The sequence below is a fragment of the Drosophila mojavensis genome, unplaced genomic scaffold (assembly GCF_018153725.1).
Source record: "Drosophila mojavensis isolate 15081-1352.22 unplaced genomic scaffold, ASM1815372v1 contig_36, whole genome shotgun sequence".
In the NCBI taxonomy this organism is placed as follows: domain Eukaryota; kingdom Metazoa; phylum Arthropoda; class Insecta; order Diptera; family Drosophilidae; genus Drosophila; species Drosophila mojavensis.
Genome location: NW_025318858.1, coordinates 14691919 through 14718263, shown reverse-complemented (window position 1 = coordinate 14718263; position 26345 = coordinate 14691919). Strand labels below are relative to the sequence as shown.

Here is a 26345-nt window from a genome sequence, read left to right as displayed (position 1 = left end):
AAAACATATAAAACTTAAGTTTGCAGTGCATTAAAATCAATAAAGAAAAACCCATTTTACTATCATAAAAAATACTAAGATATTTTTAATTCATTTAAAGCCTGCATAGAATAAGAAACTAATTGTTATTAATTATTATATATAACATAAAATCTATTTGGAGTATTATGTACTATATGTAATATTTTAATAAATTCTTGGTTTGTTTTTAATTAAAATGAAATGTATGTTATTTTTCTTATCTCGAGAAATATAACAACTATAGATAACAAATTTAGCTAAGTTAAGAGATTCCTCTTACGTATTTTTTTTTTTAACATTTTTATATAAATAAATAAATATAGTAGTATATATATTATAACTAATTTATTAGCTAAAAATTTAAACCATAAGCAAAATTATTTCCTTGTTTAAGGTCAATATTGTTACAAAAACAATTGTTACTATTTTTAATAATTTAAATTTTTTAAATTAAAAATTAAATTACCTATTTTTATTTGTAATTTTAAATTTTTTAAAATTTCATCAATCATCATATCAAATATATACCAAAATGAATGCTTATAAAGTAAGCAACAATTCAAAGCCTGAGTATCTACTAGTCAGGACTCTCACTAATATCCTCGCCCTATCCTTGTTGCGTTGTTGCAGCAAATGCAATTACCCCACATAAATGAACGTCTCAGAGCGTGCCATTAACTATGTAAGCCACAAATGCTGTTAATACTTTGGCAGTGCCTTTGGCGTGGTAAACACTTGAAGCGGACAGCTCTTAGCCGTAATTCCCTTGAGCTTGCGACACCAGCACGCAATGAAGCGATCCGGCCGAGGTACATGTATATACACATACATACATATGCATGTATAGATATATTTTCTTGCCGGTCAAAAGCCATTAAGTGAAGTATACAGAAATATAGAATGGCATGCCAGCGAACGATACGCGCACACAGACAGACCACAACACAATGCTCCTGAGTAATCAGGTTATACAATTTCTAAATTAAAAAAAAAAAAAAAAAAAAAATAAGTATATACTACAATATTGCCAGCCAGATAGACAGACACCCAGCTACCCAAGCAGTGCCCATTGTTTTTGTAGCTCTGCTCAAAATATATTTGTGAGGTATGTCAATATTTTTAAACGTTTTGAAAAAAAATAAAATTAATTAATTAAAGGCGAAGCATATAGCAAAGTATGTTAACATGTTAATTTTTAAATATATATGTAATAAATATTTTAATAAATAAAATAATTATTCATATTACTTAAATAAATTTTTTTATTTTTATTTTCAAAAAATTTAATATAATATTTTTTATATATTTTAGAATTCAATTCATAAAATTTAATATAATATTTGGTCTATATTTTTGAACAAATTAAATTTATAATATAATTCAAATTAATATTTGTTATATTTTTTAATATTTTAAATTTTCTTTTAAAAATTGAAACTTTTTAATGTTAAAATAATTATATATATTATTTTAATAAATATTTGCAATATTATAATATACAATTACAAATTTCATTTATATATTAAAATATTTATATTTATATTTATTTATATATGTATATACAAGTATTTATATGAATACGTAAAGCTACTTGATTTTTATTTTATTTTTAATAAATGAAAAAATATTTGATAATACTTTTATGAAGGCTGTGTAAATATGCATATTAGACATAAATCTTTTTTTTTTTTTTTTTTTTTTATATGACATACAAATTATAAACAATAAATAGTTTATATTGTTAATTGTTAACATTTAAGGCCTAGCAGCCCAATGCATTTTTCCTCATTCTTCGCCGGTAAAGGTAGGGTATTTTGAATACGTCATTTTGATAATTTCAATTATCTATTTTCTATTTTCTATTGTATATATATATTTGTGTCAGTATTATTTTCATTGTTTTTATATAGCTAACCGCGCTGCCCAGAGCTCGAAGTCGACACGCACTCGAAAGGGCGACCAGAGACGTTCCGCTGTCTAGGCGAGTCCTTTCACTCTCCCTCCCTCCTGTCAAGGATGGTGGCCATGTACCAAATATATAGGTATATAAATACGTATATATAGATATAAGGGAGACAACTGTGATAGGGAAATGCGTGGGACACACAGGTGTGTAGCCAGTAGAACGATTGTGTTTCCTGACTGTCTGTCAGGAAGTGTCAAATGCCGTGGTCTGCTCTCAGCTTTCTGCTTTCTCTTGCCTTGTATATCGTTCAGAAAGTGACATTTTGTATGCGTAGATTGAATTTTTAATTGGAAATGTTGCCGTTCAGTAAACAATTTGTAGAGTACGAGACAGGAGAGGCGTTCAGCCATGCGATTGAACAGGAATGGACATGTATACTAAATATACCTATATATATATATATATTTTATGTATAGCAGACTGGCCTCACTTATATAATAGAGTAATCCAGTTTGGCTTGGCATTTGCCACGTGTCCGCAACTCAAGTAGAAAGGGCGAATTTCCATTTTGATTGCAGCCAAATTATGAACTTAAATGTTTTCATAATTTAATTTGGATTGTACGCAAATATTTTGTGCGCTTTTCATGTCAGTCACATTCCGAGCGATATCTGCCCCGGACTCGATGTTGTTGTTGTTATTGCCAGCCAAAGCAATTTTGTGAATCTCCATGAATCACACACAAAGAAATCTTTCGGCCAGCAATGAAAAAACACAATCGAACAATCAGCAGACGACCGTGTGATTAAACGCCAGGCATCTTTCGGCTTGAGGTTGATTCAGCTGAGCAGCCAATGGGGGCTGGCCTACCTCCCTCCCTCTACCTATCTCTCTCACACTGATGATACACACACACAGTTTGATTGATTTAAAATTTATGGAAAATATGCGACAGAGTTGAAAAGCCAAGCAAATGTTCGTTTATCGATTTGCCTCAACAAGCGAATTAAGACAAATGGTTAGCACGATTCGGCAGCAAGTGCTGATTGATTCGGGCCTTTGAGAATTGGCCAACAACGAACCCAAAAAAAAAAAAAAAAAATAATAATAATAATAATAATAATAATAATAATAAAAGAGATGCAAAATATACAAGAAATTGAATTTAAAATCACCAAAGACTCGGACGAGGTTTCAAAAATCAAGCGAACAGCAAAAATTATAACAAATTTGTGATTGACAAATTGATGTTCACTGTTGAAGATGTTGGCTGCAAATGAGTGCCATAAAAGCAAATGATTCTTATACGTTCCTAATAGATTGATATATCACTACAATAAAAATTCATTTGGGACCATAAAAAAGCTCATCATACTAAAATAGACAAAATAAACAACTTTAAAAACGGGTTGGCTTTAAAGAATTTCGACTTCAATGTGGTTTTCATTTTCTTAAGATATGCTTCCTTCATTGAAGAACTCCGCTTCAGCCCTGCTTTAAATATTCTTATCGTATTCTGAATTATGAATATTGTAATTAGAGCTCACAAACTTTGCTTAGTTTAGCATATTATAAATAAATCAAAGAAAAATTCCATCGATTAAAAGAGCTACCATAATTGCACGGTTTTGATTTCATTCATGCCACACACACACAGACACATAAAGGTCACAAATTGCTTTTATACTGTCAAAACACAACGAAAATAATTATAAGTTAACAACAGCTTGAATTTTAGAGGAGCTCGAAATGAGAACTTGGCCAACGATTTATGCAGCTGTTGACTTGCAGTACAAAAGGACTCCACGAGAAGCAAAAAATCCGATATAAGTAATGAAATATTTATGCATATGTCGAGTGTGTGGGCCTGAGTATGTGAGCGTGTGTGTGTGTGTGTTTATGTGTCGCTTTTATTGTTGTGTCAAATACAAAGGGATTGAAAGCGAACACACACACAAACACTCACACATGCACATAAGTCCTTATGCGGGCATAATAACAATAACGGGAGCAACGAGCAACAACTTGAATCAGCTCTAAGCATTGCCACACACACACACACACACACAGACACACTCACATATAATGCGATTGCATGTATATGTATGATATGTATATATTTAGTTAGGAGTGTCCTGTGCGCCTTCATCCTGGCCGTCGTGATTGGCGCGATAAGCACAAAAGCCGGCAGATAGAAACCAAGAGAAAACGACAACAGCTCGCACGTTAAGTGTTTATGGGATAATGCCACACATAACTATATACATGGATCTATCCATATACATATATGTACATATATATACGTTGGTTAAAGATTAGAGCAACAGCAGCCATAACAATAACACTTAAAAGCCAATGCCAAAGCCAAAGCCAGGCAGCCGAACGAGCCAAGCTTCAAGCGGTTTCTAGCTGGTGTTTAAGCATAGTATTTAAAGCTGAACCGCTGACGGCGTCTGTGGCCATCGCCTGCTGTGCGATGACACCGCAGAGACCCACGGCTCCAAATCGAGGACACTGCCCAGATGAGAATGGGGACGAGGGTGAGGATGCGGCTGCGGATGTGCATGGAAATTTGTTTAAACAGCATTTGAAATTGGGTTACAGCCGAGTTATATAAGGCCTTGGGAAGAAAACATGTGTGTGCGACTGTGTGTGTGTTTGTGTGTGGCACACACATAAATCTCAACAAATATACAACACACAGCGCTGAGCGCTCAGCGCACGCACTAAGCAACAACAAACACCAAAGTCATGGCAGGCAAATGAATTACAACGCAGGAGGAGCAGGAGCAGGAGCAGGAGCAGGAGTAGGGGAAATATACTCGTGGCTCCCTGCGAACAAGTCAAAGGCCATTGCGAATGTAAACTTCAAGAAGGCCAAATTCATTTCGTACTCAAGGCTGAAATTCGGCGAATAAACTAACAAAAATTGTCAGTGCCCTGAAAAGATTTACAACTCAGAACGGACGACATAAAAAATATGCATTCGAAGGAAATGAACACACATTTTTTAGAGCCCCATACAGCGTGGCAGAGCCAAAAGTCGAGCGAAAGTTAAAGTAAATCGTACAAAAAGAAATATATAAATGCATGGAAAGAGTATAAGTAATACAACTACGGATGATATAAATAATATAGCTAATGGAGGAGGATATAAACCAGCGGGGCTTGCAGCTAAGAAATCAAATTTAGCTCTAACTATAAACCAAAAATTAAGTCAAGTTTACTACAGATTTATAAAATTTTGTAAATAAATATATAAAGTTAAATATGAAAAAAAAAAAAAAATTTATGAAATTCAGAAAGAAGAATTTAGAAAGAAGATTTAGATTTATAATTCTTATATTGTATCAATTATTAAGCTGCTCATAAATTTTCTTAAATTTTTAAAGCACCTTACAAACAAGTATATATTGATTAAAATAAAGGTGTAAAATTTATAAAATATATATCTTATATAATTATAGCTTCCCAATTTCAAGCCAGGCTTATGTCTGTCGTACATAGTTCTGAATCCCCCTTCTAATCGTCTTCTCTTCATCCACTTACAGCTATAGCCACTCTTTCTGAATAATCTAAATAGCCATCTCGCTCTCACTCAGCAGCACCCAAAGCATAGTTCAGCTACAGCGATCGTTACTTCTCACAGAATTAGAGCATGGGAGATAGAAATGAGAGGTTCCCAATCAAGATTTAAACTCACTCTGTAAGAATCTCTATACACTAATATTACTAATGTAGAGTCGTCAAAATCGAACAGAATTTAGAGATATCACAGTAAATATATTCTACTCTTATTTTGCAGAAATATGTCATAATGTACAAGAGTCTCGGCAATGCATATAAATATATATTTATAAATTTACGAATGAATATGTATTTCATAAAGTATAAATATATATGTATTTCTTTTTTATGAACAATAAGCATAAAATCATACAATACATATTTGTGCTAAGCATATTAAAAATTATATATGATATTATTATACACATGATATTAAAGTATGAACAAGGACACACTCCCTGAATAAATGTACAACAAAAATTACGACTGAAGTCTGAAATTCATGTGGCGATTTAGTTTCGTACTTAACAGCTGAATACTTATGTGATTATATATTTTACTCTCTTTTCATGTATTAAAATCCTTCCTGTTGCATATATGATTTGGTTTGTTTTTAAGGCCAGCTCCATTTATATTGCTCTGGTTTTTTTTTTCAGAGTCAAGAAAAGTGCTTTTCCATGTTTGTGCTGCGCACCTTCCGGCTTTTTTTTTTAATTTTAGTTTTTTTTCGTTTTCTCTGCTCATGTCAGGTCAGTTTGCTAAGCATTGGAATCATTTGCTGGCCAATGGACAAACATCCTAGCAGCTCTCTACCAGAATGCCACAAATCTAAAATCTTTAGTCAGTTAAAGCCCGCAAATCGTGGCTAACGGGGCAGCGAAACAAAATAAAGAAAAAGAAGCAGAACCAGAAATAGTAAAAGAGCGAACAAACAAGCGAGCAAACAAACAGGACAACCAGAACAAACAGGGCGCACATTCAATTTAAAATTTCCTGAGTGCAGCAAGGACACGGGGAGGAGCTGAGGCTCTAGCTGAAGCTGACGTTGACGAAATGACAAACAGGAGGCGCGCATCGAGCGAACGGGCAAACTGTGCAAAGAGCACACGGGATATCCGTTTCCGTTCTAACAAGTGCCACCCTAAAAAGCAGACACACATAGACCACTCACACACACACACACATACATACAGTCACACACACTCACATATATGTATGTACTTTGCCATAGACACACAGAGTTGCAATGAAGCGCATTTCGTAGTAGCTTCCGGTGCTCATATACAGCAAAATACACTCATACATAGGCAGACACACACACACACATACACTAATGCACTCTCACACACTCTTGGATTTCTGCTACATGTAAAATTGAAATTGACATAAACACAGACACAGCCGCTTGATTGTGCGGCTTGTGTGACTGTTGCTGGCTATAAAAATGTACATAACACTCATACGCCGTGTGGCACCAAGCAACAACAACAACAACAATAGAAGATAAATGGACTGCAAAGCGGTTCACAAAGCAGGAGTGGGCTGTGGGCTGGATTGTGAATAGTCAAGCCAAGGCAAGGCAAGGCAAAGCTGACGCAGGCATTCAACAAAAAATCTTTGTTATTTCGATTCTTTTTTATCGAAATGCAGCTAATTTGATCAAATGTTCAAAACCAAACAAAATTAATGGAGAAAGGGAAAGCCAAAGAGAGAGTGCGGTGGAGTGTAATTGTGCGAGAGTGAAGGCAGCTCCTCCAGGTTGGTTTCTACTTCAATTGGCTGCGATTTAAATTTAGACCTGACTACTTGTCGGCATATGAATCAGAAATGAATAAGCTATAAAAATAGATCAAGTGCGCATCGGTAATAAAATAATATTTGGGTTAGTAATTATATAGACATTATTAGGTTTAAAAGTGTTAAGAAGGAAAAATATTAAAAAATTAAAATATTAAATATTTTTCATTTTTTAATCATCTTATGAACGTTTAATAAATATGTTGATAAATCTTTGGAGTAACTTTATTTTCTCATATCAATTTATATTCGATAAAAATGAAATGCTTGGAAATTAGTTTAAATAAAAAGTAAATAAAAATATTTCATACATAATGAATAGATAAATAGGTATAAAATTATAAAGAACCACTAAGTATTAAGTAAAATTTTGAAGTTTGTAAAACATTTCTTTAAAAATTGAAATATTTTTCGAGCTCTCCAAATAATAAAATAGATTGATAAGAAAGTTGAAATAAATTAAGGAATTAGTAATGAAAGTAAATACAAATAATTATTAAAAATTGTAAACCAATATGATACGCTCAATATTTATTATTCACATTGAAGAAGGTAAATATATACATAGATATATGTATATATACTTGCTATTTATAACAAACAACGAATATTTGATAGTGAAACCTAACAAATATTTGCTATTGAAGCAAGTCGAAAAGCCCTATGAAAGTTTAGAAATAGTAATAAAGGGGAAATAGAACAAATATGTGCTATCTATTTACAAAAAAGCACACATAATACAATATTTGTATATAGACATTTATATTATAGTTTTATATTATAATTTTTATATTTAATATTATAATATATATAATAGCTTGTGTACCTACATTTTATTTTGCAACAATAAAAATATTGAATTTACTTTGAGACTAAAATTTCATATTTTTCCATCATTAAGAAATGACATATGTGAATAATAAAAAACACAAGTTCAAATGCAAGGCCTAGAAAAGTTTATATACCCAAGTTTAAAAACTATTCACATGGTTTAAGGAGGAATAGTTGGGATAAAAATGTTTAACGACATAAAAAATACTCAAAATGAATACAAATATTCACTCACTTTGCAAATAATTCCAATTGCAGTCGATCATTAAATCCGAAAAAGAAATTGAACAAGTTTATATTTATATATATGTATGTACGTATGCGATACGTTTTACAGTTCATCCAATGTCGAATGCAGTTGTCGCGTATTTCTAGTGGATCCGCGAACACGTATACAGGTGCTACCTCTACATACATATATACATACACATACACATATGGATTTTTATTTTTATGCTGCTCATACGCTCGTTCGGCTACTTGTGGATTCTTTTGTTTCGGACTCGTTAATGCTCAATGCAATCGGCTTAGAAATGTGGATTTCTCACACAATTATTGTTAATTTGATATATCGAGAATGTTGTTTATAATATACTACTGTGTGACGATCAGGTGTGTAGAGGACTAAATGTTAATTTGTATGCGTGATTTTCATATCTTTTACTTATTCTGTGGATGCTTTGCTGGCTTTTGTGTTTTTGTTTGTGCTTTACGCGCGCGTTCGTTTCGTTTTAGTTGTTGGTTCGTTTCACACTAAGCGGCACGAAAATCATTGAAATTTTCTACTCAAGCGAAAATGTTTTCGTCTGCTGACGGCGACGGCGACGTCAGCGCCAACGGCAACTGCGGTGCAGAGCAGGAAAAACCCAAAAAAAAAAATATATTCTCATTTATTTTTTTCAACTGCAAGGAGGCAGCACTTAAGGAGAGCAAGCGAGAGAGAGAGTTCAGCAGTGCGAGAGAGAGAGAGAGAGAGAGTGTGTGTGTGTGTGAGCACTAATGGCCAGCAATGAAAAGCTTTTTCTTCTTCATTTCTTTGTTTTTGTTATGGCGCGCTACGAAGTTGCCAGACTGCCTCAATACCAACATGGCGTATGCGTAATGCGGTTTTTTAAAACGCCAAACGCTTGTTCCACAAGCCTCTATATGCTCGTGTCTAACTGCCTGAGTGCGTGTGTGTGGGAATTTAAGGGGGCGTTTTGATAATGTTTAGCGTTCATAGTTGCAGTTGTGTCTGCATCGAGCTCAATTTCTTCCTTAAAACATTGCCTGAATTTTTAAATATTTTTGCTGACACTACGTGTTTGAGAGGGTGTGCGAGTGTGTGCGCTTGGAATCACAATTACAAATTAACATAGATATACATATATCGAAATATGGCCAAGTGGATATATGACGACGCCTTGAGCATGTTGCTTGCATGACACTAAAGATAATAGCTTCAATTTTCTACATGGCTCTCTTGCTTTGGCTTACAAGAGTTATTACAAAAGCTATGAATAATAAGTTCTTTTTAGCGTAGAGTGCAAATTTGACATATTGTCTACAAGTTTCAGAAGTAATTTAATTTAATATAAAATATTTAAATTTTACTTTAAGTAATTCAACGAACTTTCTCAAGAGAAGTCTGAAAAGTTTGAGCAAGAGCTACTATTACTACTGCATGAATAAAATATATATTTGTTTTATTTTTACTTATGGTGAAATCTAAACATTTTTATTTAACATTAAATATGCAGACTAAAAAGCTTAGTTATATTTTAAAATTAAGTTTTAAATCAGGCATGTTAAATAATTCTTATTTTGGTATAAAATAAACTCAAATAAATACACATTAGGATTTATATATTATATACAAAAATACTTCTACAATTACAATACCCAGCTCTAAACTTTTTTGATCCGTCGAGCCTCAACGGAGCTGTTATAAATCCTAACGTAATGTCAATTAAGAAAACAGAATGGAAAACAACATACATATATACAATTCTAGCACTTGTCTATCTAAATTTCCGGTCCGTGAACTAAACAGAATTAAGCACAGAAAGACAGAGAAGCAGTTTGTCATGTTTAACCTTCGTGACGGACTTATTGGACCTTGAATTATAGATTAATTACAGTCGGAAACGAGAGCTGGAGGTGTGCAGCGCTCTCGAGGGCGTCACAATGATGTTTTTACAATAAAACCCTGTTCAAGGACTCGCCTGGCCACTGTCACATAGCTACACACACACACACACTCACCCACACACACGTACTTCTAAGCACACACTCATGCATTTAATATGTGCGCGTGTGTGTGGCATCTACAGGTAGCCGCAGCAACGATGCCCCCAACAGCTTGCTTCGATTTTCTAACGAAATCGAAACTCTACACTGCAAGAGAGCAGCAGCAGCAGCAGCCGAGTGGGAGAAAGACAGAGAGAGCGAAAGAAATCAGAGAGCGCAAGGAAACGGACAGAGAGAGGTAGAGCAAGAATGAGAGAGTGTGGGCAAAAGCGCTAAATGCGCTTTAGAATTGCATTTGACTGAAGCTGCATCGGAACGGCATAAAAAGTCTTAATATGCTATCTAAATTTACAGTTATCTTTTCGTTTCATTTTTTTTTTTCGTTTTTGCTTACGTTCTTGGTTTTGGTATCCCGCTGGCTGGGCTCTATTACAAATTTTTCAGTTCAGCGCTGTTAATAATTCATGACGAATATTTAGATGCACACACACACGTACACGCACATGCTGACATACTCGCGCACACACACTGAGCCAAGCACACACAGCGCGTAACTGACACAGCAACAAGAAAATGCGTTGTGTGCTTTGAGGCGCCCGCAAGGACTTGCGCTACTCTCGACTGTCCTTTGCCAACTGAAGGCACGACACGAATGTTGTTCAGCTTTAAAGCGGCGTCGAAATAGGATTGCACTTGAAGCTTCCACTGCTGACCAAGTTTCGGCTCGCCTTGCTTCGGCTCGACTCGTTGGTTCGGCTCGTCTCAGCTCGTGCCTGTGTCTATGCATGTAGGCCAAAACAGAAACGAGCCTCCTTTTTATTGAATTTTTGCGCGCACGCATCAGCAGATAAGCTTTCAATGGCACGGTAAATGTTTGGAATGTGAACGAGTGTGTGTGCGTGGCGTGTAGTCTTTCTACGGGGTGGGGTAGCTGGGCAAAGCTGAAGCGTATGCTTGCGGTAAATTGCAAGCCAGCCAAGTTGTAAACAAATCATTAAGGGGCGAACAGCAATTTGTTGGAATGATAAGCTCAGGTGAGCTTTTAAAAAAGCTTTATTCCCAAAGACCACAAAAACAATTAAAGTAATATGAAGTGTTAATTGAAGTGATATCAAAACGATAAGAATGAATTAAACCCGATAAATGAGAACCAAAAAATTCTGAATGTATAATTTTATAATAATGTTTTTTAGAATTTATATGAATGTTTTGCTATTGTTTACCTTAACAATATGCTTGGTATTTTTTAAAATGTAAACAATTTCTAATCTTAAAGCGCCCCCTGTTTCGTGAAAGCTTTGAAAAAGCTCAACTGCATCCTACAGCACAATGTAAACAATTATTGTTGATGAAAAGAGCTTTCTGCGCAAGCTCATACGATTCGTAACACAGCAACAATGATAACACAACTGAAGTCCGCTAACATAACAGCAAAAGCTTTTCACAACAACAACAATGACACTAGAACATTTTGGGTTTTTTTTTTTTTTTTGCTTTTAATTTTGTTTATTTTGAGAGCTGTTGCTGCGCTGTGGCTGTTTCAAATGTTCGCTGAGAGTTAGAACCTCATTTACGGTGGATGTACACTTATACATGCAAATACGAAAACAGGCGCACACACACATATACAAATGTATATATACATCTACATTTCGCAGGGGAAGATTTACATTGGTGCAGGGCTGTTGACAACAGGAATACGAATCAGCACTGTTATTGCTTGCATTCAGGTAACAGTAAATCGAAAAGAAAGCGATCACTAAGGCAATGAGTAACGGTAAACTGCAAGCGAAACAGAGTAAACATACTATATATAACTAAATAAATATGAGATCTGACTCATGTAGTATTTTAGTAATAGTATTTTGGCCTAAGCTATATAAAGAATTCTTAATAACAAATTAAAATAAGTACATATTTTGAAATACTTAATAAAATATCTATATACGTAATACCTATATTAAAATTAATATACCACACCTTTGGTTATTCATATTAGTTACCCATAATATTGATATATTCACTAATATGCTGTTAACGCAATTCAATTATGTTTAGCGGGAACCGAGACCACAGTGAAGCACATTTTTGTTGTTTCTGTCGTCGTTTGCTTCGTCGTTTCTGCTTTGTGTCTCTGTCTCTTTGCATTTTGTAGCGCGCAGTTGCCGTTGCTCTGTTGCTGCTGCTGCTGTTTTGTCTCTGCCTCTGAGTGTATGTGTGTGTGTGTGAGTATGCTGAGGTCTGTATGTGTGTATTGTTTGTATTATTTGTTGTTCGCTAGCAACAGCAACAATAAAAAGTTGTACTTTTGTTGTTGCCAGCTGTTGTCCGCTCGTGTGTGTGAGTGTATGTGTTGCTCTGCTCTGTGTGCGAGAGAGAAAGAGAGCAGCGTTTTGTGCGTTATTCTCTGTTTGCTGTTGTCGTCGCACAGTGGTACAATGTGTGGCAAAGAACTGATTAACCTTTTCATATAACTATTGAATTCATAAATTTGAATATGTTTTGGATAATACATTATTATTAAAATTTCAGGAAGCTCCTTACATATACTAAAAAATGAATACTGAATTTATGCTTCTGCGTATTGAGTTATACACATTTATAAACATTTATAAGTAATAACATATAATAATATTGATAATGTAATATTATAGTTTATATGGAATACAAAAAGAGTATGTACATACTATAAATAACGATATATTAGTGAATATAAATAATATTGATCAATATTATAATATATAATAATATTTGTATATGTAATTTTTTATCATGTTCTGCTAACTGTGTACCACTGTACATCGTTGCCGCTGCTTGCCTGCTGCTGCTGCTTCGACTGCTTCTGCTGCTGCTGCTGTTGCTGTTGTTTTTGTTGTTGCTCTGTTGTGTTCTACTGTAGCTGATAGATACCGAGTATCTGAGTTTGTTTAGTCGCTTTCGTCGCTTGAAACGTGAAACATACGACAACTGAAAACGAAATTAAAATTGCAACTTTTTGTACGTTACGTCAGTCGTCCGTCGCTGTTGTTGTTACAGTCGCAGTCGCAGTCGCACACGCAGTCTCTGCTGCAGTCATCAGCGCTGCTATCGTCGCCATCGTAGCAGACACTTTTTGGCGCCGTTTTGTGTGCGCGGCGGAACTGGATTAAAGAATAAGCGCGATTTGAATTTAGTATTTGGGCAAACGGTTTTTCAAAACAGCCCGGCCCGGACGCATATTGCACAGTACAGGTAAAATAAACAACATGTTCGAAACGTAAATGTTTTCGAAACAATAATATAAAAACCACCCGAGCAATAACAACAACAACAACAACAACCATGCCTTGGCTAGATAAGCAACAACAATTCACCAACAAGAAAAATTCTATATGCCATAGTGTAACTGTTTGTGTGCCAGTGTATTGTGTATGTGTGTGTGTGTGTGTTTGTGCCTTTTGTTGCTGCTGCTGCTGCTGATGCTATGCCTGTTGTTGTTGTTGTTGTCGGTGCTGCTGCTGTTGTTGTTCTATCTAACAAAGTTATTGCCTTTGCCTTCGCTGCTGCTGCTGTTGCTGCTGCTGCTGTCATGGGCAGAGGGGCCAGCGGTTTGTGGCAGGGGCTGCCGGGTATTTCTGCAAGTTTTGTGTGTGTTTTGTTAGCTTTAGAAATATTCTGTTGTTGTCGTTGTTTTTTGTGTTTTTCTTGTTTTGCACGTTGCTGTACTTTTTGTGTGCTGCTGCTGTTGTTGTTGCTGTGTTGCTATACAAATATGTCTATATGTACATATATATAGTCAGAGACGTATGAACAATACACACAATAAACATTCGACTACGTACGTATATACATACATACATAAATACAGTTATTTGTCTTCACAAATGTGTGTACACAACTAACAACGTACGTATTTTATGTTAATAGACAAATCACAATTAATATTGCCAGCTAGTTTATTGTCTGCCCTCTCTTCTACTTGTCATACTATAACAACAACCACAAGCACCGCTACAATAATAACCGTTGCGCAGGCGGTACAACAACAACAACAACAACAACGAAAATTCAGCAAGCAGCAGCAGCAGCAGAAACTACAACAACAAAGTGGCTGCTGCTGCTCTGTCTCTGCTGCGGCTGCTGCTGCTGCTGCGTCAGCGACGCTGGCAACTGTTAAAGGCGAACAAACAAAACTAACGAAAACAACAAAAACAAATGACGAATAATACAGAACATACGACAGCGACAGCGACAGCGACAGCAGCAGAAGCAGCAATGGCAATAACAAAAGCAACGTCAACAGCAACAACAACAACAACAATAGCAATAGCAACGATAACAACAACAGCCAGAACAGAAACACGCGCGCAGCGTAGCAGATGATAATGAAGTTGGCAATGTTGATAATAATGATGACGACAAAAACAACATAACAACTGTGCCACAGTGGGCCAAATATCGTGCATATTTATTGCAGAACAAACTTGTGCAAATTCAAAGTAATTTAATTAGCGGCGATTAAAATTTGTATGTATAGACATACATAGATGATAATAGAAACAACTATGCTCGAGGAGCATATGCATAGCCAGCTAATTAAGTTTGTAGTTAGTTTAGTTTTTGGCATATTTAATTATTATGCATATTTACTTTTCGACAACACATTTCATGCTCTCAGACCACTGTGCGCACGTTGTTTGTGTGCGAAACTGGTGGGCTTAGCGCAAGGTGCTGAAAGTGGCGGGAAAATTTGTTAAAGATTTTAGCGACAGCCGCAACGGAGAGCTAGAGAGACCGACAGACAGACAGGCAGAGTGTGAGAGTGAACGGGATTTATGAAGACAGAGCGAGAGAGCGAGAGAGAGAGAGAGAGCAGCATAAAGAGTGTGGAAGAGCGTGAGGCGGCGGTGCAGAGCTGAGTGGGTTGATTAGAATCAAAACAGGTAGTCGCAACAAGCAGTTGCAATAACAGTCACTGGAAGAGGGAGGGGGTGGCAGGCAGTCGAAGCATTAAACGAATCATTTGGTGAGTGAATCGGAATTGCTGTGAATATATTAACTCAAAAGCCGACTGAGCTGTTATCAAAACAGCGTAAATAGATGCATGTGTGTGTGTGTCTGTTTTTTGTATGGCGCAAAGAATGGCAAAAATTTGTTACAATAATAAAAAATAAATAAAACAGTGTGTACAGCCGAATTGCCTGTTATTCTTGTTATTTCCTTTATGGCTGTTGTTGTTGTTGTTATTGTGGCTATAATAATGCGAAAAGCAAACAATGTTGCTCATGTTGTTGTCGTCGTCGTCGACCACAAATGTCACGAAACTGCTTTGAAAAACACAACAGCGACAGCAACAACAGCGTCCAGTGTTTTATTAGGTTTCACAAAATACACAGAGCTATGACGACAGCAACAGCAACAACAACAGCAACAAAACACCAATTGCAAAAAGCTCTCTGACGTCTGCTGCTGCTGCTGTTGTTGTTGTTGCTGAGACAGCAGCAACACCAACACATACATATGCAAGCCAAAAGCACTTTGAAACAGAGCACCCAATCGCATTGAGTAAAAGTTTCTCTTGTTCTGACTGTTAGGAACAACAACAACAACAGTTGCAGTTGCTGTTGTTATCAGCATGCAGCAACAGCAGCGGCAGCAGCAGCGAGCGCATTGCAACATTAAACAGCAAACTGATTGCACATTCTGTAATTAACAGACTGCAACAATAAACAAGACAGCAACAACAACAACAACGAGTGGAACGAATATGACCACCTCAACGCCCAGCAACAACACCAGCACCAGCAGCAATACTAGTAACAACAACAACAACTACAACAGCAGCAGCAACAACAACAACGATAACAACAATCGACAGGGGGACAGCGAGCGTGCAACATCGGCAACAGCAACGGCAACTTTGTACAACAGCAACAGCCCGACTGCAACATCAGCAGCCATAGGATCAACAAATCGTGTCATGCAAGCGGACGAGGATTTCAACATACGATTCGTTAATTTGGTGCGCACGCATCGCTGTCTGTACGACAAGAAAGTGCCGGAGTATCGCAACAGGTGAGTGAGCGATGGGAGCGTGAGGCGATTAATTGATATTGGAGTCAGCAAATTGATTAACTTGGCTAAAGACATGTTAATGATGTAAAGTCGAGCGAGAAGTAAATTTGGTAGCAAATTATATGTAGACAGAGATGACAGCGTGAGACGATTCATCAGTTAATAGTAAGTGAATCTGTAAATTTAGCTGGGATGATTCATTAAGAAATGGCAGGTAGTCTTTAAATTTTTTTTGCAATGGGCGAATGAGTCCGTCATTCCAATTTAGAGTAATTGAATAAGTCTGTAAATTAAGTTAATGTATTAGTTAGTACCAGTCAAAGATGATGAATAATTCTTATTTAGTTGGTGATGATCAAGATTAAGAAGAATATCTTAGAAATGGGTGCGTGATTCGTGAAATTATAGCGCTAAATTGAGATGATTTTAATGGATATTTGCACAACGATTATAGTGTATTGTTATAACGAACAATCGTATAAGATGAAAGCTAGCCAAGAGCGTGACTCGTGTCCCGATTAATGTCTAATTGTTGCATAGTTAGTCAATAGGTGTACTTACTTGATGAGCCGTGGCGATACTGATAAGTCCAATCCAAGATGTGCAGATTTATAAATGAGAGCGTGAGTCGAAGACATGTAACTATTAGAGTCATAAAAGATGTCGACTAGATGGAATATATTCGATTCAATGGAAGTAAAGTTGTCAAAGTACAAGATAGGAAGAATCCATCATAGTAGAGCTATAAAATCTGCTAATGCTGAAGAGTCAAATAGCAAATAGAATAGTCTAAGAAAAATATAGGATAATGTTTATTCTTACTTGTCTATTTTTGTATGCCAAGTTATCTGCTTCATGAAATCCTGGTCTGATACCTGTAACGATAAGTTGGAGTAGAAACAGAAGTTATTGGAGTAGAGTGATGATGATAGTACTTTAATTGAAAATGAAAATTTCAATAGATACAATAGATTTGTATACACTATTAATACTGCTACCTTCTACCTTCTCTTATTTCCCCTACTTATGAATATTATATGACATATCTAATGGTTTCAACAACTCTTGACTTTGCAGAGACAACCAGGAGAAGGCCTGGGCGCTGATATCAAAAGAGACATGCGAGAGTGGTATGTTTGTCATTAACATACCCATTATATCAGATTCTATAAGTGCATATTTATCTCACCCCCACCTCAGTGATACACTGCAAGGAACGATGGAGGAATCTGCGTGCCTGCCTCTCGCGCTATATCAAACAGCAGAGCGGCTCGGAGCCACAGCACAAACCCTATTATCTGACCGAGCATATGGCCTTCCTGCTGCCCTTCCTCAAGTCGACGCGTAACTCGTTGGATGGCAATTCGAGCTTGGCTAGTCTCTATCAGTTCTCGCAGCAGCACTTGCACCTGCAGCAGCAGCAGCATCAGCATCAGCAGGAGCATTTGTACTGCAACAACAACAACAACAATAACAATAATAATAACAATATTGCTCTCAATGGATCACTAGAGCTGAAGCAGTCACTGTCGGAGAACGACGATGAGGAGACGATCGATGCATTTGATCCAGCCATAGCCGCAACGCTGGGCCTGCAGCGTGCTGCACCCACTCCAGGCTCCAATGTGTTGGCCGCTCCCAGCTCGCCGGCGCATAGCGAGACGGCGAGCGCGAATAGCCTACAGAACTTCATACCCGACGTGCAGCTGGCGGAGTCTGGGCAGGATCTGATATACAACGATGCATCCTCCACACCGTTGCACCATCAACTGCAGCACGCCCACAACCATGTGCTCCACCATCATCACATGCAACACCAGCAGCAACAGCAGGCGGCGCACTTCGAGCCCAGCAGCGCCAAGCGCATCAAGACCGAGTGCGATGCAGCGGGCAGTGGCGTCGCCTACTTTGGCGGACTCAGCGCAACGGAGCACACGGACATGGAGTTCTTCCGCAGCATTCTGCCGGACATTGCGGCACTGACGCCGCAGCAGCGACGCAAATTAAAAATTGGCATACTAGAACTAATCGACGAGGTTGTGGAGCGCTATCCATCACAGGAGCATTTGAACGGTGCTGTTCCTAATGGCAGTGGCAGCGGCAACTCTGCTGCTGCCGGTGGTGCTGGTGGTGGTGGCGGCGGGGGTGGTGCTGGCTCAGCTGGCAACAGCACAGCGGGGCGATACCAGCGCCGCAATTCGGGTCGGGAATACAAGTTTAAGATATAAGCACTTTAATCTATATAATTATTAGATGTTTAGTTAGATAATCTTGAACTAATTGATGCTGAGAGCTGAGAAGCTGAAGATGGGAGGAGTTGTTAGATAATTGGCAGATGAAAGCAAATACCAAAAACAGTTTATGATTGTAATTCAGTGCAAATAAGAGGCAAGTTCAGATACATTAGAAATTACTCAGATTGACAGAGCACAAGAGTCTTATAAAATGCATTTCTTATACAAATACGTATTGTGCAACAGGCAATTCGAATTATTTCAAATTATTTTTTAATTTTATCCTTCAATTCAAATATTGCAATATTTTTTATTAGACAACTTTTTGTTTCATTCAAAATATAATTAGTTTTTGAGTCAATGATTTCACTTAGCTAAATTTTAAAATTATTGTAAATTGTTTTATACAGTGAGTGATACTGATATTCGGTTTTTTATTTTTCAACTTTTTTTCCGGTTTATTTATAATTTTTGTTAGTATGTCAAATATTGATATATACCTCACCGGAAAGGTTATTTTTTAATCTACAATTTAGCATTTAGTCTTTTTTAATTTCAATTATTTTTTTTTTTTTTATAGGCCTTTGAAGTTATAGCTGAAAAAAAACGGAATATCAATGTCTCTCTATAAATTTTTTCATAATTTAAATTTGCAACTTTTTTTTTTTGAAAATTAGATTTAAAAAATAGAATATATATCCTTTTTTATTTTCTCATTTATATGTCAAATTCAACAACCATTCGTAGTAATTCATTGGGATATATGACGTAAATTTTTATTGAAATTCAATTAAATTTTTTTTTTTTTGACTTTAAAAACGCAGAAGCCTTGCAACTCCATTAATTATTCGATTATTTATCGATTATTTTTTCTGGAATTGCTTTCATTTAAAATTCAATTTTTGTAAGCCTCACTTCAATATTCAATTTGTTTTACAAAATGTTCTGACTTCAAATTAGAATGGTTTATCCTATTGTCTGATTAAATCTCTGTGAAATTGAACAACAGTCTATCCCTAGTCAGCATCGCAGCTCTTCAGCCGTTCGCTGTTCGGTGTCCAAGTGTCGTGTGCTCAATGTGCTAGTTGTAGATATTAATGAACTTAGTTGTGGCAGCTCTAGGCTGTGGCAGCGCTAATTGTTGTGTTTATCTAGGAAATATTGAATAGGATAAGCCGCTCTGTATATAGAAATGGATGTCTTGTTATAGTGCGTATTTAGGGTAAGCTATATAGAATTGATGTACAAATTCGTTGCTGTTTAGGCTAAGGCGAGAGATTCCTCAACTCGTGTCAAAGAAATAAATCAATGTATGAAAATATTACATGATATAATTGTTTTATTATAAAGCTTCAGAACATCAACATGGGGCGGCAGCTGGCAACTGCTGCATAAATTTCATTATGAGAAATGCATTCGAAATAACGCTATATAATTCATAATTCACTTTAAAGCTAAATATCGTTTTTAGGGTTGTCGTCGCTTACAACTTCGCTGCGTTAGTCTTGGGATAGAATTTCTTGGATGGATCCTTGGCCATGTCGATCAGTGTTTGGGCTGGCTTGAAGGGAGCACCGTAGAGCTCGGCGTAGGACTGCATTTTGCTGGCTAGCTTGCCGGCGCCGTACTGATCCACCCAGCGGAAGGGACCGCCTGTAAATGGTGGGAAGCCCAGTCCGAAGACAGCGCCCACATCGCCTTCCAATGGGCTGTCGAGGATCTTCTCTTCCAGGCAGAGCACAGCTTCGTTGACGAAACGCGAGACCATGCGCAATGTCAAATCCTCGGGAGTATTGGCGCCCTTGGACACTAGCGAGTACTTCTGCTTCACAATCTCCAGGGCTTCAGTGTTCACTGGACGGCTGCCCTTGCTCTGGCCATCGTACAGGAAAATGCCTTTGCCGGATTTGCGGCCCAAGAATCCTGCCAAGACCAGATCCTGCATGACTTCCAAGTTGCCGCCACTGAAGCGCTCACCGAATGATTTGGCCAAATCAACGGCAATGTGGGAGCCCACATCAATGCCAACCTCATCGGCCAATGTGGCAGCGCCCACAGGGAAGCCGAACTTCTTAGTTAACTGATCCAATTCCTTGGCGTCCACGCCCTCTTGCAGCAGTCTAGGTATATAGAAGATTAACATATCTGGTTGATAAGTAGAGGAAAGATTCCTGGACTCTCACCTTATGGCTTCGGACAACATGGTGGCCAAAATGCGCGTGGTATAGAAGCCGGGTCCGTCTCCCACGGTGATCACAACCTTGCCCTGCTTGAGACCGACGGCAACAGCTTGAGCAACGGTGTCCTTGGAGGTGCCTGGATGTGTAATGATCTCCAGCAGCTGCATCTTGTCCACGGGCGAGAAATAATGCATGCCGACCACTTTATCGGGTCGTGAGCTGCCCGCAGCTATCTTTGTTATGGGAATGGCGCTGGTGTTGGTGGCAATGACGCAGTGCTCCGGCACCACGGCCTCCAGCTCCTTGATCACACGATGCTTGATTTTGATGTCCTCAAACACAGCCTCGATCACAATGTCGGCAGTCTTGAAGTCGTTGTAGTTAAGTGTGGGCAGCAGATGCGCCAGCGTCTGGTCGCGTTCCAGAGCCGTGATGCGCTTGCGCTTAACAGCCGTTTCCAGGCCCTTCTGCACCTGCCCGATGCCGCGTGCCAGACCCGCATCGGTCGCGTCTTTCATCACCACATTGTAGCCCTTGTCCACGGAGACCTGTACGATGCCGGCACCCATGAGACCAGCGCCCAGCACACCCACAGTCTTGACGGCGCGCTGAGGCTTGCCGAAGCGATTTTTCTTGCACTCGGTCTGGCCGCGGAAGAGAGCGATCAGACCCTTCGATTCGGGTGTGGCCGAGAGTTCGCCAAAGCCCTTGCGCTCCGCCTCGTAGCCAGCATCGGTGCCCTTATCGACGCCAGTGCGAATCACATCCAGAATCTACAGAGGAGAGCAGAGCAAAGCATGAGAATCTATGCAAGGGGCGAGCAAATTTGCAGTCAGCTTACTTTCAGGGGAGCAGGATAGAGTCCTCCAGAAGCCTTCATCACCTGCTTGCGCGCGGTATCAAAGATTTTGTTCTTCACAAAATCTGTGTCCATGACGAGTGCTTGCAGCTTGTTGACCAAGCCAGATTTCTCGCGATTGACCTGAGGGGACAACCAGAATAAGCCTTTTATCTTGTATCTTATCTTATCTTAACAATCTTACGCGCAGTTTGCCGCTGGCCAAGTCGTTGGCCACTTGAATGGCCGTCTTTTCCAGGTAATCCATGGTATTCTGTTCGGCGGGCTGCAGTCCGGGGCCAATGGGATCGACGAGCAAGTCAACAATGCCCAAGCGTTTGGCGCGATCGGCACGCACCTGTTTGCCCGTCAGCTCCAGATCCAGTGCCGTGGGCACGGATGTTAGCTTGGGCAGGCGCACAGTGCCGCCGCCGCCGGGCAGCAGACCCAACATGACCTCCGGCAGACCCAGTTTCGTCTTGTTATCCTTGGTTGCAATGCGATAGTGGCAGGCAAGCGCCAGCTCCAGTCCTCCGCCTAGGCAGACGCCGCTGATGGCGGCCACAACGGGCTTGCGACTGCGCTCCAGGCGCTCAAACATCAGCTGGGCGCCGTGCGAGATGAGAGTTGCCTCCTCGGCCGTCTGGCACGCCTCCAGCATGCCGATATCGGCGCCGGCTATAAAGCAGCCCGGCTTGCCCGAGATGAGCACAGCCGAGTTGACCGAGGGATTCGTCTCCAGCTCTTTAATCACACGCTCAAACTCATCGCTCACCTCGCTGCCCAGAGAGTTGACCTTGGCATCGGGCGAGTCGAACCTAATAACGAGCACTCCATTCACGACCTTCGTGTGCAGATGCTTATTGGAGGCGGTAGCAGCGGGGGCGGCAGCCGGCGCGATCTTCGGGGCTGGATTTGTGGACATTAGGCGACGATGTAACTGCACTGATGCCGGGTACACTGGGAGTGAATAATTAATGTTAACACAGCTATCACAAAATCATATTTCATACACAGGTCCAGCATTTTCGCTATCTCTATCTCTAACGGCAATAGTACAAAGTTCAAAGTCCAATTTTCAGATTGCTAATATCTCAGCTATTAAAAAGGCTATAAATGCAGTTCTTTATCTTTAACATATAAATATGTACCACATATTGTTTTCTATCTGCATTTATCGTTCGATATGGAGCTATTATTAGTTAAAGTTATCATTGTTAAAATACCTCTGGAGCATTTATGGTGCAGCAATTGTTGTCGGGCTATTTGACCAATTGCACACAGAATTCGGGACGACATGTTTACACTGATTTGCCTATGCACAGTTCGTTGTAAATGTTACGAGTTATTATAAATAGTATTCGTATGCACTTTTAACTTGAAAATTAAATTAACTAAAAAAATTGTATAAAAAACTTCTGCCGACTTGTTGCACACTGCAAGCACCGACAACGTAAGCGAAACTATCGATGACGGAAATTGACCAGCCGCCACATTTCGTAGATAATACAAGATTGGTAAAAATGACAACTAGATGGCGCTTTAGAAATGCATTTGGCTGCAGCAGCTTGGCCAATGTAATTAGAGAGCAGGAAACTATGCAATCATGTATATATAGTAGTTTAAAAATTGTATTCGTATTTATCGAGAGGCAGACAAAGTCCTTGGTTTTACAAGTTGACTAATGTCTTAAATGTTGCTAGTTTGATATAGTGAAATAATTGTACTGAAATGCTTCATAGCTGATGGAATATAGCTGTGTGTTTTAACTTAGCGGTAGATGGCGCCATTAAACTAAACAAATGTAACCGTCTTTCAAATTCCATTGCAAATGAGTAAAACTGCAATTATAATTACTAAAATTTTGCAATTGAAAATAAAACAATTTTTGCTATTCAATTGAATGCTTTAAAACTTAATAATTGATTATTTGGTTATTAATTTATAAAATCTAGTGCAAAATTAGCTTTATACTCGCCTTGATTCAGTTAAATACGTCTAATACAACCGCTCACATATGCGTATTTATTTTCTATATTTCCATATTATATTCCATATCCACACTATATTCATTGAACTTTAACTAATTGATATATGTTCGTCATGATCAGCCCGCTGCTCTTGCAGGGTCGTTGAGGCCAGCATCATTTTGGTTGATTTTTGTGTGTCAAATACTCAAGTGTGACTTCTCGGCTGTGGTTTTTGACACATCCTGTCCATCAGAAAACACTCGGCCGATCCAGCTGCAGGAATGCAAAAAAACGATTAACTATTTAATTTATGATACGTGGCAAAAGCTGTGCGCATTCAACGTCAACTGTTGCGACAATAAAAACCCACAACAATGTGCCGAAATGTTCATCCAAAACTATTTAACGTGCCCACTTCAAAAGGACACGCCACAAAGAGAACAAACGCCTCGGCGCAAATGAGGCGCGCTTAATGCGCGGTTGAATGAGTCCTGGACGCATGCGCACAGCGCTGACCCAAGCGATGCGGCCGAGTGTCATGCGTATCCCTCAAATTGTGTCACGGGGTGGGTCAGCGTGGAAATCGCCGAGAAAACAAAGGAACAAAGAGGTAGCTGCCCAGAGCGAAAAAGAAGGTTTTCTTGCTAAAAAGAGAGATTATTCCGTATTAGATTGTGATTTTTTGATATTCGATATTTAAACTTTATTTAATACTGTTTATATAAATAAAATTACATGTTTGTGCTATATTTTACACTATTTAGTATTTGTAAATAATTTCTGGTCCATCCTTAGACCTAAGATAGATTTTCTTCCTCTTGACTTGACCCGCTGTGATTAGGGAATCAGAAATGTTCAAATACTAACTAAGAGATTCAAGAGAAAATTACAAATATATTGTAAATTAAAACCTACAGCAAGTTTAACTGATTTGCATAATATTCAAAACATATTATTTTATTAAATTACTATTTTATTATTTAATTTAAGTTTTGTATGATTATTAAAAATTCTACAATTAAATATAAAATTGTATGACAGCGTAAAAAAAGATAATTAAATAATATTAAAACAAAATTTTAAAAATATTTCTAAATTTTTTTATTAGACAAAATTTTAATTTTTGATAAGCATATTAGCGGAAATTTTAAAAATACATAAATATTTATAAATTCAGTTATGCTGACGTAAAGAGCATATCCCTTTATGTAATACTCGCCCAACTGCCACTCGAGCTGCCACTTTATATATAGATATAAACACCTAAACACATTTTTTTTTAATATTTGATAAACCAGTAATCCCTAAATGATTTTTTATGCACAATTAAAAGAGCAGTCAGAAGTACTCAACTATTTAAATCCATTTTTTCAATAGTTTTTTTTTTATGCTAAGCTGATTATAAATAATTGAAAGTAAAAAGGAATAAAGAAAAAATGAAAAAAAAACGTATGTTGCTCGAAAGGGTTTCCCAGGAGCGCGACCCTAATGAGGGTTTGAGGTTGCGACCATAAACAAAACGCCCATTAGTTGTCATGTTGAGCGTGCGCGCGACTCCCGACGCGTGCGTCCTTCAAGGATATTCGCGGATTGTAAGCGAGGCGGATTGTCGAGGTCGGGCTGGGGGTGGGGGTCGAGGTGCGGTGGGGTGTTGGGCAATCGAGATGACTTTGTTTCATTCGATATTTGCATATATAATTCAAGTTCAGATGGCAGACAACCCTCGAGTGCAAATGAAAACATTCATAATGTTTTGATTTCATTTTATGTTAATTTCCCAACCATAAATCAAACAACAGCGTGTGCTTCCTGTCTTCCTGCGCCTAACACTGCGTATTTGTCCCTGTTGTGTTTGATTAGACCCTAAAGAAATCATATTTATATATACATATATATATATGTATGTAGATAGCACCCAGTTGTATGCTAATGCGTTGACTGACTTTGTTCCATTTGTGTTATCCTCAGCTGAGCCTTATGCAAATTAGTTTGCCTTGATCCTTTCGCTGCCTTTTGTAATTCAATATTCGCGCGAAGCCGTGCGCAGATTTGCCGTAAACGATCCATTCGCACATTTCAAGCAATTTCGGGGTGGAGGCTGTGCGAATTTGCCAAAGCTAATTCAATATGCAGATATCAGCCTCACAGAGCCAGCCAATTTGTTAATGGGCATTTTCGCATTAGGATGCGCAAATAATTAAGGCGCCGAGTGAAATGTTGAATGCTTTATTAGATACAAAATAATATTTAAATTTGTAGGGATATCGATGAAAATTGAAATATTCGATATGAATTAATTCATTTGAATTGTTCACAATTTATAAAATATATATTTTCGAAATATACAAAATAGATATTCTTATGAAATAGGCATGAAATGAAAATGAGATACTTGAAATTTCTAAAATATAATGCTAATTGAGGATAGTAAATGCACATAATTTTTGTGCCAATTTAACAAAAAATATTAATATATTTGATTACGCAGCATTGATTCTTAGATATTAAAAAAAAATTAAAGTTAAAATGTTTTCCCTAATTAAGTAATACCCATCTTAATACTCAGCATAGTTTTAAGTATAAGAAAAGTATGCTTTCTGAAAGAATAGACCGCATATATGCATAATACACAGCAACAGTCGAGAATGTTGTAAAACTCAAACTGTTTTGCTGTCTGAAAGGATTCTCAATCCCAATTCTCATTTCATTTTGGGCAAT

The 26345-nt window shown here is 37.9% G+C and overlaps 3 protein-coding genes across 6 annotated transcripts in view; 1 reads left to right on the top strand and 2 right to left on the bottom strand.

The window, feature by feature from the left end:
• LOC6576809 (junctophilin-1) overlaps nt 1-10978 on the bottom strand; it is a 32466-nt gene extending 21488 nt beyond the window's left edge. The window contains exon 1 of one of the 3 annotated variants that reach the window (XM_015165382.3): nt 10746-10978. The gene's annotated coding sequence lies outside the window, so the exon portion shown is untranslated. Of the gene's footprint in view, nt 1-8357; nt 8878-10745 lie in introns of those variants that run through there. The other 2 variants (XM_015165381.3, XM_032729249.2) reach the window with 2 other exon arrangements.
• A 2281-nt stretch (nt 10979-13259) lies between these two features.
• Nucleotides 13260-19963, top strand: LOC6576808 (probable serine/threonine-protein kinase DDB_G0272282). 2 transcript variants are annotated; one of them, XM_002002758.4, is made up of 4 exons: nt 13260-13582; nt 16047-16405; nt 17483-17535; nt 17606-19963. In XM_002002758.4, exons 2-4 carry the CDS (start codon nt 16098-16100, stop codon nt 18631-18633), a joined length of 1389 nt encoding a protein of 462 aa, XP_002002794.3. In that variant the 5' UTR covers nt 13260-13582; nt 16047-16097; the 3' UTR covers nt 18634-19963. The 2 variants fall into 2 exon arrangements, with proteins under 2 accessions (XP_002002794.3, XP_032585141.1); XM_032729250.2 differs by lacking the exon at nt 13260-13582 and adding an exon at nt 15021-15356.
• On the bottom strand, nt 19961-23117 carry LOC6576807 (trifunctional enzyme subunit alpha, mitochondrial). Its single transcript, XM_002002757.4, has 5 exons — nt 22884-23117; nt 21863-22617; nt 21661-21801; nt 20823-21592; nt 19961-20759 (listed from the first exon to the last, which is right to left on the bottom strand). The coding sequence occupies exons 1-5, from the start codon at nt 22954-22956 to the stop codon at nt 20123-20125; spliced, it is 2376 nt and encodes a 791-aa protein (XP_002002793.1). The 5' UTR covers nt 22957-23117; the 3' UTR covers nt 19961-20122.
• Between the last annotated feature and the right edge of the window lie 3228 nt (nt 23118-26345).